Source organism: Cyprinus carpio, chromosome A16, assembly GCF_018340385.1.
Source record: "Cyprinus carpio isolate SPL01 chromosome A16, ASM1834038v1, whole genome shotgun sequence".
NCBI classification, from domain to species: domain Eukaryota; kingdom Metazoa; phylum Chordata; class Actinopteri; order Cypriniformes; family Cyprinidae; genus Cyprinus; species Cyprinus carpio.
Genome location: NC_056587.1, coordinates 7,884,271 through 7,897,149, shown reverse-complemented (window position 1 = coordinate 7,897,149; position 12,879 = coordinate 7,884,271). Strand labels below are relative to the sequence as shown.

Genomic DNA, 12,879 nt, shown 5'->3' with positions numbered 1-12,879 from the left:
CCTTTCATCATGTTATTTGTCTCACCTAATTTGTCTACCGTTGTCACATAAATGGTAAGTTGTGAAAATTATTGAAAATTACTACTACACCTCATTTATCATCAAAGTGTTTAAACATTTGGTCTCCCAAACTCCCAAATGCCTTGCAAGTATCAAGATGCAATATACATTACTGTTCAAAAGTCACTAAGAAATTAATCATTTTATTCAGCAAAGACACATTAAATCTATCAAAAGTGACAGTAAAAACTTCTACATTGTTATAAAAGATTTCTATTTCAGATAAATGCTGTGCTTTAAGAACTTTTATTTACCAAAGAACCCTGAAAAATGCATCATGGTTTCCACTAAAATATTAAGCAGCACAATCATTTTCAACATTGATAATAAAAAGAACAGCTTCTTGAGCAGCAAATCAGCATATTAGAATGATTTCTGAAGGATCATGTGACAGTGAAGACTGGAGTAATGATGCTAACATTTTAAAAGTAAAATAAAATAAATTTATGGGGGGGGGGGTTATAAAAAAAAAATAAATAAAAAAGATATACAGCAATTAAAAAATTTATGGGGGTAATATAGGGTTATATTGTTAAGATTTTTATTGTTGATACGTTTGTAAAATGAGTATAAACAGTATGTTGTAAGGCATACAGTAGTGATTTAGCCATTACAGTTTTTTTTATTTATCTCAACACAATCAATATGAAATAGCCCAAAAATAAATGCAGGAGGTTACAGTAAAACAAAGCTATATTAATAGTTTTTAAAAAAGAAAACCAGGAGACAAGATATGTAAGGCAGCAATAAAACAATTCCAGCGTAAACATAAAAATAACATTTTCAACTCTCCATTGCACACAGGACAGAGATTCCTCCCAGTCAGGAAACAAATCATCTGCGGCCTTTAACAGTAATCTTGACATAATGCATCTTATACTAAATGAAGAAGGCACTTATTTTGTTTTTTATTCTAAAGATCTGCAAATATTCAGCAACTTTCCTGATTTTAATGCCTCTGTGGAAACAAATAAACAAAAATAATTCAAGCACAAAGGAGTCACCTGATTTGGGAGCATTTGGCTGTGCTAAACTGTTAGTAATTACAGTATTTTTATCTAGAAGCAGCTGCATTTTGCATTAGAGAAAAAGGACTGTACAGTTGTTTGTTTGCACAATGGAATCAGTAGGCACAGGAATTTAGCAGGGCTGGTAAACGTGTGTATGACACTGTATGTTAAGAACATGATGCTCAGTGTCTCTCAAACTCTCAGATCAATTAAGAGTAAGTTGCAACCACTTTTTAGGTTGATCAAACCTAATCATTCCTCTACAGCATTACTTGTCTCGTCTACTGTGATTTTACAAAAGTAGTCTAACAGAGTTATGTTATTACATACATGTTTTGCCTTGATGCAGTGTATTTCTCTAGCTTTTAGGTGAGAATGTGGAGTGTTAAAAGCCTGAAACCCAAATATTTATAATCTGCAGACTTTCGATTACATATACGCTTTATGTTGAATGTCACAAAAAATACCCCAAAAATACAAGAAATTATATTTTGCATTACAAAATTGAAATCTACTTTAATTAAATTAAATAGAACAATTAAGTACATTTTCTCACAAAAACCTGTCTTTATTTTAATCTTGGCATTTAACTTTTGAGATTTTTTTGCAATTAGATATTCATTACTGTAATACAGTAATTTGTTATTGTGTTATTGGTTTGTATTTGTTACTGTAATGTAACTGTAATTTTTTACATTTAAATCAGCATAAAGGGCTATACATGATATAAATAAATGTATCATTTAAATATGTTTTTTTTTTTCATTACAGTAATGAAAATTGAATTACAACAATTCAAAAAATGAAATGTCACAAATCACAATAAGTATCACAAAAAATCTTAAAGGTCCTAAAATGATGCTTCATTTTCTTTAAGGAAAACATCATTTCTTATTTTTGTTGTTGATTTTGAGGTGACATGTCCTTGACAGGTTTCATGTTTTCACCCTTTCCTTTCTCTCTAAGCTGGTTTGTCTGTTTTGTATGCGCTGATGAAGGCCATGCCGTGAGTTCTGAAGTGTGTATTAAGATCAGCAGGTTTGCTAAAGTAACGTCCACACACCTTACAGGTGTGCTTACCTTCCCCATCCTCCACCTGCGTCCCCCCTAAACTCGAAGGTGAACCTGGGGACCCTGCAGCAACTGCAGAGTCAGAGGTCACAGAATTTGAACCAGTGACAGGAGACGCCACAGCGTGCTCGGAGGGGGAATCCCGCACGCGATGGCTGATGAAAAGGTGCCTGCTGAGGGAAGAGGAGGACGCAAAACACGCCCCACACTGCTGACACTGAAAGCTGCTGGCCCCGTCACGGTGGCAAACAATATGCTGGAGAAACTCCTCCCTGTCCTCTGTTGTAAAACCACATGGCATACAGCGGAATCCTGTGGCTTGCTGCTCCTCAGCTGCAGCTCCTCTGCGAGGCCTAGTCAGGCTACTCTCAGCCAATCGGCTTTCTGCTTCAACGGAGGCCCCGCCTCTCAAAGTGCCAGGGCCACCATCATGCTCAGATGAGCTGTCAGCTGCGTCTGTGATACGAGGAACTGTCTGAAAGTGAGAAAGAGAGAGTAAAAGTGATTTATTGCACCAAAACTACAGGAAGTCGTTAACTTTCAATGAGCTTTACTGTGGGTAAAGTGTCCAGTTACTTGATAAAGTTGCAAAAAGTTTGACAAATTAAATTTGTTTCATAATTTATGAATTTTGAAACGACACTAAATTGAATCAGTTTGTATTGTATAAAGCACTATATTGTATGTGTGCTTGTGTGTGTGTATGTACATTTTATATATATATATATATATATATATAAAATTACATGTGACTAGGATTTTCAAAGGCTATAGCCAGTTGCAAATGTTACGGTCACCTCAAGCAACAAAAATCAATGTTAGGTGATCATGGCTTTGTCCATCTGAAAGTGTATTTGTGCTCTTACCTCCTTGGCTGCTCTTCCTCCATGCTGAGCCTGAATATGTTTCTCAAGAATCAGTTTACTGCTGAAGCTCCTCTTCCCACCTGTACAGAGTTCATAACAAGAAATGACACTAAATGAGAGATTGCATGTTATTTTAAATAACTTCCTGTTTATTTATGCAGTGATTCAAGGAGGAAAACGTGCTAAATAAAAGAAAAACATTGCCGAATTAAGGCACACTTAAAAATGATGGTAGTTGTAAGAGAAAGTTTAACATGATTTTTTTGTAAACACACTTGGGAGTGAGTGATGTGACAACCAAGTATGGTAATCCATACTTGGAATTTGTGCTCTGCAATTAACCCATCCAAGTGCACACACACATACCGTGAGCACACACCCGGAGTAGTGGGCAGCTATTTTTGCTGCAGCACCCGGGGAGCATTTGGGGGTTTGGTGCCTTGCTCAAGGGCACCTCAGTCGTGTGTATTGAAGGTGGAAGAGAGCGCTATTCATTCACTGACATTCATACTTAAAAAAAAATTTGGAGCTACTGTACACATGTTATACTTACTGGCAATAAAATGCTCTTTTGATGCCTTTGTGCTTGACACGAATGTGGCGTCTTAAACTTGAGGATGAAGAGAAGGACCCTTCACAGAGAGTACATGGAAACTTCTTCAGTTCTCAAAAAAAAAAAAAAAAAATAAAGGCTATTGAAATATTTTGTCAGTGCAAATAATCTCCTTATTGTTGAGTTCTGCTTGAAGTCCTGACCTTGCCATGCTGCTCAGACATGTGGGTGATGTAGTTCTCCTTGTCTGTGTAGTGCATCTTGCACTGCAAGCAACTCCAACTCTGGGTAGCAGAGTTCCCATCCTCTCTCACCATTCTTCCTCTGTCTTTGTCTTCATCCCGTCCCCACTCCTCCCCATCAGAGCTCTCTATCTTTAACAAGTTGTTCTGTGCTGATGTGTCATAAATGCTAAAGTCCCTGTGAGAGTCCTGGAGACAAATTACAATGAACTCATACACTCATATTGTCAATGAATAGAGCTTATTTTTGTTCGAACCAAACAGAAAGCAAACCTTAACATGCTCAAGAAGGGAACTTCTCTGCGTGAACAGCTTGTTACATTCGGGACATTTAAAGACGTGCATCTTCTGCTTGGTTAAGTGAGTGTCAATATGGACGCTGAGCAATGCTTTTTGGGTAAAAACAGTCCGACACATCACACATTTATAGATCTCCCTGTCATAAAGAAACAATGGTTATTAGAAATGGTTATTGCTTGATTGCAGTTTAGGTTTAACTGTAGTTTTCTGTAGCTACAGTTTCGAGGTAGTTTCCCCAAAGTTGGCACACATACCAAGTGTTTACACTTACTTGGACTGCCTTGCTGTCTCAGGAAGTTCAGGATGCTGGGAGACGCAGTGGGCTTCAGCACCAGAGGAAGATTTGAAAGCCATGGGGCAGGAGGGGCATTTATGAAAGACCTCACAATGAGCCGTCTGCATGTGAGTCTTCACAGCATTCAAACTATTCATTCCTCCAAACACCAAATGACAACAGGCACATCTGCAATGGAAAGGAGAGAGAATAAACAGAGAAAACTGCACTTTTGCAAAACCAACAGATGAAACAATGGTTTTACTAGTACTCTGTATGGCTAGGTGGATACCTATATCCAAGGCGCCGTGAGTAGTGCAGGCAGCTTTGATTCAGATGAGTGCTGAGGTCGTGTATCTGACAGGTGACACCACATTCAGGGCACACCAGAGGAGGGAGCTGCTGATGTAACCGGCGGTGAGCCGCAGCACTACACGAGTTCCACAACGGCATCGGAGGAGAACACTGCATACAACACTAGAGAGAAATCAAAATGTAATCATTTTGTGAATAATATTAATATTTATATTATAAATTTCTGTTGAAGAAATAGTCCACACAAAAATGAAAATTTGCTGACAATTTACTCACCCTCAGGCCAGAGTTTCTTTCTTCATTGTAAAAATTGAAAATTTAGCATCACTTCACTTGCTCACTGATGGATCCTCGAATGGATTCTCAGAGTTTGAACAGATGATAAAAACATCACAATAATCCACAAGCAATCCACACAACTCCAGTCCATCAATCAACATCTTGTGAAGTGAAAAACGGCATGTTTGTAATAAACAAATCCATCATTAAAACGTTTTCACTTCAAACCGTTGTCCCCGCAACATCAAAAATTGACATATTTGTTTTGGACTGTTTTTACTTGTCAATAGTGCATGATCTGTCCATATTTCTCTCCTGATTCAGACGAGACAATTTTTTCACTGGAGAAAGCAATATTATAAATAGAGGACTCAGTGGAAGCATTGGTTTGAAGTTAGAAAATCTTTATGATGGGTTTGTTTATTACAAACACACAGCTTTTCCCTTCACAAGACATTCATTTATAGACTGGAGTTATGTAGATTATTGTGATGTTTTTAACACCCATTTGGACTCATTCTGATGGCACCCATTCACTGCAGAGGAATCATTTGTTGAGCAAGCGAATTCAAAATTTCTCTAAATCGGTTTCAATGAAGAAACAAACTCATCTATGTCTTGGTTGGCCTGAGGGTGAGTAAATTGTCAGCAAATTTTCATTTTTAGGGTAACTATTCCTTTAATATTACCTTTAATATTAACAGATTGGTATACCAATATTTGGTATATTTTTTATTTTTTTTTTAATTATTTATTTTGTTGTTAAAAACATACACGTGTTTTTTTCCAGGTAGGTACATTTTTGTAAACATGTAAGCAGGGCAAATGCAAGTTTACTGCAAAACTACTGGCCTAAATACACCAAAAAATAAAAAAATTAAAAAAAAAAGCTCTCCACACATGCACTCACTCACCGCTTCAGTGCCACCAGACTCCACCTCTTGAAAGTGTGCTACTATTTCTGCCTTCCCTTTGAACAGACTCCAACACTCTGGACAGCTGAGAACATTGAGCATACAAACATACCAGGCAGCATCTTAATCACTAATTTCATTAGAACAACTACTTTTTCCTTTATTTCTCGTTCAAATATAAAAAACAAATAAGCATTATCTGACAGTGTGCTATTACCTGTTATCAGAAGATTGTGCCAGATGGACACCACTCTCTTTAATGGCAGACAGAGCGGAGGCAGCTGGAGAGAGCACACCTGTAATAGAGACTGTTTTGTAAGCACATATACATATCAGCTAAATCATTCTGAAATGGACATGGGTTAATGAAATGTACAAATCTAGATTATTGTGGTCAGTTATCTGCAACATTGTAAACCTACTATAATTTATAATTCAGCTCCCTAAAGAATACTTTAGCAATGCACTGAGCCCAGAGACTGTTCTTTGAAAAAAGCGTGCAGAAAGAACAAGCCCCAGCTGAATTATTCCACATCAATGCTTGATTCCTTTGTTTTGCAGTGAACAGATTCCCTGTGGATCGAGACAGCGACTGGTTGATTTCTGTGCTGCTCCCTGATCCATCCCTGTGTGCACAACTGCTACTGTTAACTACAACTATGAGTTTCATGTCTTTTTACTTCTGGAATGTTTTATAAATGCAATGTTTTGTTCAGACACAAAGAAAATAAAAGAATCTAGGTTAAGAATTAAATTAAGAATCTAAATTCATCCAGACAAGGATTCCAAACATTTTAATGCCAAGGACTCCGAAATATGATGATCCCTTTGCAAGGAACTCCTTTCCTTAAATATAAAAACAGGTATTTAGACTATTTAACACTAATGTTAAAAAGTTTTGGGTCGGTATGATTTTTTCATGTTTCTGAAGTACCTTATGCTCACCAAGATGACATTTATTTGATCAAAAATATTATACTACTGTGAAATATTACTGCAATTTAAAATAACCGATTTCCATTTTAATATATAGTGGAGATTTGATTTTGATCTCCACTGTATGTTAAAAAGCACTTTATTCCTTTCACCATTACTCCAGTCTTCAGTGACACTTTTTTCTTCAGAAATCATTTTATCATTTTATCATCAATACTGAAACAGTTGTGCTGCTTAATATTTTTGCATATTTTTTCAGGATTCATTTATAAGTTCAAAACAACAACTTTAATTTGAAAATCTACTGTAACATTATAAATGTCTTTCATGTAATTTTTTTAGTGCATCCATGCTAAATTAATAATAATAAAAAAAAAATCGTACTGACCCAACCTTTTGAATGGCAGTGTAAAAAGACCCTTTTTCACAGTGCAAGGAAAGTATTATTAAGCTGAAAGTGACATTGGCAAGGCAAAATACCTTAAAAAAGCACAAAAAAGTACATATAAATATATTTTTCACAAAACTTTAAGCAAATTTGTTTTGTATTCCTTACTGTTATAATCTAGGGCTGTCAACGGAATAAAATAATTCCAATTGCAAATGTCCGAATTTCTGACCATTTTTTGAAAGCAAAATTTAAAAAAGAAATAGAATTTTTTTTTTTAAATTAATCTAATTGATCCTAGTTTAACATTTAAAATACATTTTGCAAAACTTTTTTGGTTTCTCTCAAATTTTCCACGACTCACTATCATCCCCGCTTGGACCTTATTTTGCTGATCCAAAATGTGCACAATGTAAACCTAAAATATTTACTAGCTCACTCGCAAGACTTGTTAGTTCATGATGACTAAAAATACTGAGTTTTTGAGAAAAGGCCATTCATATTTTTTCCGCTTGTGCATCTATAAATACACTGACAAAGACACAAACCTATAGGCACGGTATCCTGCTGGCCAATCATCTGCTCCACACTGACAGGACTCATGACGAGGTGTGAGCACTGCATAACCAGCCCCTTATCCTTGTGCTCTCGTGCATGGAGCAACAGGCTGCACTTATTAAAGAAAGCCAGGCGTTTGGAGCAGTGGTTACAGGACACCTCGATCCTCATAGAGCGCCGATCATAGTGCCTCGCCAGGCTGCGCTCCAGAGCAAACGCATCCCCGCATTCAAGGCAACGGTATCCCATTGAGGGCAATCGAAGACCCCATTCTGGGGGAGGAGGGATGGAGAGGTCTGGCTGATAACTTGGCAGTGGATTCTTACTGTTTAGGATTTTGTTGAAGGCCTCAACTAGGCTAGACTGGCTGCGTGAGATCACAGCTCCTGGGCTGTTTACAATAGAGGCTGGTTTGGCCGTCCCAGGATTCCCATTCATTGTTTTCTTCCCCAAAGAGCGAACCCCAGGCATGGATGAAGAAGAGATGGAAGGGAGGGTTGACGTTCTAGTGATCTTGACTGCAGTGGTGGAAAGATTGGCGGCCATTTGATTCTGTGCCTTGCTGGCTGCAAATAACATAGCTGTACTGGCATCCTGAAGGGTGGATACTGGCAACATTGTCACCTTTGAACCCTGAGCTAGCCCTTGAGGTGTAGCACCAGACCTCTGAATCCTATGGGTCCCTGCTTGAACCTTAGAGCCACCAGGACCCTTCCCTCCTTTGGGAGCCACTTTAGATACAGTACGTGTGTTTCTAGCAGTCGTTTTGACAGTCTTGATTCTGACTTTGAGAGGCTTGGAGGAAATCGTGCTGGACTTGGTGGCATCTTCAGAGGGTGAATCTACTAAAGTAGTCTCTGTGGATTTACTTTCTGTCTCCTCAGCTCCACCATCCTCTGTATTTAGTTGAGGACCACTCTTCTCCTGCTCACACACGCTCATGTCAAAATCTTGATCTTGAGGGGCTTCTTCTCTTCTGACCTTCTGTTCCGGCTCATTGGCTTCTTGTTGATTTGATGGCAGAGATGAATGGAGTCGAGGGATTTCTGGCTCAGGGCTTTCAGGAGAATCTCTCTCCTCGATTATGTGCTCCACGTCTTTTTCTTCAACTGGCAGATCATTTGTGGAGGTCAGAGATGTTGGGTTGATGCTGCTTTGTAGAAGTGTTGGATTCTGAACAGATGGCTCTTCAATTTGAGTGTTACTAACTGGTAAGGAAGGGGATGAGGGAGAGGATGGCTGAAACACACTTGAAGGAGACCGCTGCATGCGTGGTACCTTGGGAGCGGAGCACAGCTGAGAATCCGGGCTTTCCTGTATGACAAGCGCAGGGCTACCGAGATCTGGTTCAGATTCTTCATCTTCAGATAAGCGTCGGCGGACACCTGCCCTCATAGTGCCATTTAATGGCTGTGGTTCCTCACAATCAACTCTTGGAGAAAAGTTTGGACCAATTAAATGGGAAGATAAGATGGGGGGATCAGTCAGGGGTGAAGACTGAGGTGGTGAGAAAGTGCTAGAAGGATGTTTAGAAGAAATGCCTTCCTGGTTGTCATGACTAGTAACACTAGGAGCAGAGAGAGACCAAAGCTGCCCATTGGGCTGCATCTGGGTTAGAGCTGGTGGTGGAGAGGGTTCTGTAGGCCCATCTGAAACAGTTTCGAGTCCATTATAGATTAATGGATCTGGAAGCACCAGGCCATCTTCGCCGGGACCTTTGGGCAGACTCATGTGATGCACCAGCACCAGAATGTCCCCAGTTACATTTCCTTCAGTTTTGTCATCAGAATGTACACTGTTTTTTACAATCACACTGACAATAGAGGGGTCATTATGAGGAGCTGAAAGAACAGGCTCTGGGCTTTCTGGATGTCTCAGGCACGGACTTCCACTTCTCTCCTTTCCAACGACACCACTGCGCTCATTATGATTACCATCGGTGTCAGACTGAATTGCTTCTTTGGCGTCAATGTCTGGAATGTCAAACGCTGCCAGCAGGTCATCAAAATCTGGTGTCTTCATGTCCCCCATTCCCACGTGGTTGACAAATATCTGCATTACAAGACATCATGAAAAGAACAGATGTGGTCACTTGCTCATGATATAGAAAATAAATTATGAAGAAAATGTGTTCAGATGCATCAACATTTCAGTATATACATGCATGCATGCATACATATATATATATATATATATACATACATACATACATATATATATATATATATATATATATATGTATGGATATGTATATGTATATATATATATATATATATATATAATATATATAATATATATATATATATATATATATGTATATATATATATATGTATGTATGTATGTATCTTAAAAGCTTCTTTAAATAGGAAGAAATAAACTTCAGGGGTTAGTTACAGGAAGTAGGCTATCAATAACATTAGATCTTTAGCATATGACATATTAGATTTATACAGTAGCTTTGCCCAGCTGCAACTTTATCGGCAAATATAAACTTTACAGTAGTCCTTTCAAATGCTAGCTAAAACAAAAGCTCTTTTGAACGAGTCGCATATTTTCCCAGATTTATTTGCTGCCTATTTTCAAAGAGAATGTAGTTCTGCAACAACAACAAAACAACTGCCAGCCCGCAGGACTCTATAATAAATCGCATTTGTCATATATTGTAGTCTTTCTGAAGTGTCTAGCCCACAGCTACAGTAGATTAGCCTAATGCGCAGTCTGCGACGTCTGACGTCGATAACACAACAAACAAGAAGTTCATAAGATGATGATAGCAATTAAAAGGGCGAATATATATATATTACAGTGAAAATAAAGCGATAAATGCGTGTATTGTTGCTCTATGTGTCCAAGCGTCAAACTTTTTTTTTTACCTGACCAAATATTCTCGTCTAGTCCTGGACTGACCCAGGACGGCGCACAGCATTTGCGTCACCTCTGAAGAAAAACAGCTTTTTCCAGTGTACACATGCAAATGTCGATGCTGTCAGAAGCGAAATAGAGAAAAGAGAGCCGTTGATTTCTTGTGCTTTGTGCGGTTGCTTCACAGATGGTCGGTGCGAAACGATGACGCAGCTGTTTTTCAATGCGTACCTGTTGCTTGTGACAGTCGCGAAAATGAGTTTATGCTTATGACACAAGATAACCACATACGGGCAACTTGATGATTTTAACAAACCATTCACTCCGGAAGAGGAAGTCAAAGCTGATTTATACAGTTTCATGCAGCACATTTGTGACATTAGTGTGTGGGTGTGGGTGTGTTTTGGACGGAGCTGGTCCACGCTGTTCAGCTACGTACAGAATGGTTCTACTGTGCTGCTAAATCAACCGCTAAATCGGATCTTTAGAATGAATGAATTGGTCGAACCGCTTCACGAAGGGTTAACTTCTCAAATTAGACTACAAATTGACGAAATGTTATATACATCATTGCAGAGTCTTTAAAAGAGTCTTTTCCTTGCCATAATAACATTAGGTAGTGTTTTTTCAAATGGCTGTAATGTATGCGTAACAGTAATACGATGTTTTAAAACCCCATATTAAAGATTAACATGTATGTAATTATGGAATGACAGACCTGACAAAATTAAAAACAAATAAATGCAAATACGCAAAAATAAATACATTTATAAATAAATATACAAAGAAAAGTAAAAAAAAAAAAAAAAACTTTAATTTCCTTATTTATGTATCTTTTTCTTTTTATTTTATTTCAAATACCATGAGTTAAGTCATTTAATATCATCCTAACTATGCATAGCCTACTGGGTGACGTGGATACATATACTCTTTATTCCGGACATGGCCATAAAACATGGATTTCGTCTGGATTTCTAAAATGTCTTGGGCTGGCAGAGGCCTACATAAGCAGTAACGTCTTCGGTAGATATGCAGGCACTCTGAAATGGAAGCGCTTGATATTTTCCATTATTAGAAAATGATGGAAAATTGCTGACACAGATTGGAATTTACTGGTAACAGCCCTAGAGCCGTATTATTTTAACTGAATTTATCGATTGGAATTAAGAACGTGGTATTCATGATACATACATTTAATAAGGTTTGAAAAATATGCCCCTGGCTAGACATTAATTTATGGGGGGCAATGCCACCTCTTAATGGAAACGGTTGAAACCTTAGCTCACAAAACAGGTTCTGTAAAAAACATCAAAATACAGTTAGCTCAAAAAATCTGAGGGCACACAACAGGTGCTGTTTAAATGAGCATAATGCTTCTGTGTATGTTCAGTGCAATGCCTGTGTGTTTCAGTAGCTCGGTTCCCATGCATGGACACCTTTTGTCTGATCTAATTCTGGATATTTCTAGCTGATGACTCAGCCTAAGACGTGTCTTCACCAAGAGAACCCCTTCTTCTACAGTAACTGATGCTTAGTTCTATTCTGAATCTTTGTATTTTAAGCATTTGTCACTTGTGCGTGTAAAAGTAGGAAATATGACTGTGAAGGGAATTTGTAGTTTCAAATGCATTGATGCATATGCCTGGTTCGATTAACTATCATGTGCGCTGGTTCCTTTCCGTGTTCTGAGCTGCTGTCTGAGTCTCAGTCAAACGAAAGCTCTTATCAGCCCCATCCGAGAGGGTCACCTCAGCCAATGAGGGCAGAGGGGCAGTAGCTCTAGCCACTGGTACCGGGCCACCCCCATGTGCACAGCCCTGGTTAGGGTGATATTAAATTACTTGTGATAACCTGTGATTTAAGATATTGCCCATCTAAGTCCCCATTTACACTGCATGGTTCAAGTGACCCAATTCCGATTTTTTTTCCTCTCATGTGGCACAGATCGGATATGACCGGTGAACGTGTAAGCAGGAAAAAAAGGGCATGGATTCCGATTTTCTCAGATCGGATTCAGGCCTCATTCATATGTGGTAATAAATCGGATATGAATCAGATATGTGCATTTGCGTGGTGTGCCATGTAAGCAGACAAATCGGATATTCCCAGTAAATGCGAGTCGTACGTCATTAAAAAAGTGACGTCAACTCAGGTGGACGCCACCAACTGAGATCACATGACTTATTATAGGCGCGATTATATTATTATAGGACGAAGGATACACACAGTGGAGCAATGCGGAGGTTTCAT

The 12,879-nt window shown here is 38.5% G+C and overlaps 1 protein-coding gene across 2 annotated transcripts; it reads right to left on the bottom strand.

Moving 5' to 3' along the window:
• Positions 1-584: 584 nt before the first annotated feature.
• Positions 585-10,994, bottom strand: LOC109105280 (zinc finger protein 687a-like). 2 transcript variants are annotated; one of them, XM_042772359.1, is made up of 12 exons: positions 10,861-10,994; positions 10,641-10,750; positions 7,757-9,818; positions 6,102-6,180; positions 5,885-5,969; positions 4,669-4,853; positions 4,374-4,565; positions 4,076-4,238; positions 3,764-3,991; positions 3,562-3,673; positions 3,008-3,099; positions 585-2,616 (listed from the first exon to the last, which is right to left on the bottom strand). In XM_042772359.1, exons 3-12 carry the CDS (start codon positions 9,795-9,797, stop codon positions 2,032-2,034), a joined length of 3,762 nt encoding a protein of 1,253 aa, XP_042628293.1. In that variant the 5' UTR covers positions 9,798-9,818; positions 10,641-10,750; positions 10,861-10,994; the 3' UTR covers positions 585-2,031. The 2 variants fall into 2 exon arrangements, with proteins under 2 accessions (XP_042628293.1, XP_042628294.1); XM_042772360.1 differs by having other exon boundaries at positions 3,008-3,098; positions 3,561-3,673; positions 10,641-10,957.
• Between the last annotated feature and the right edge of the window lie 1,885 nt (positions 10,995-12,879).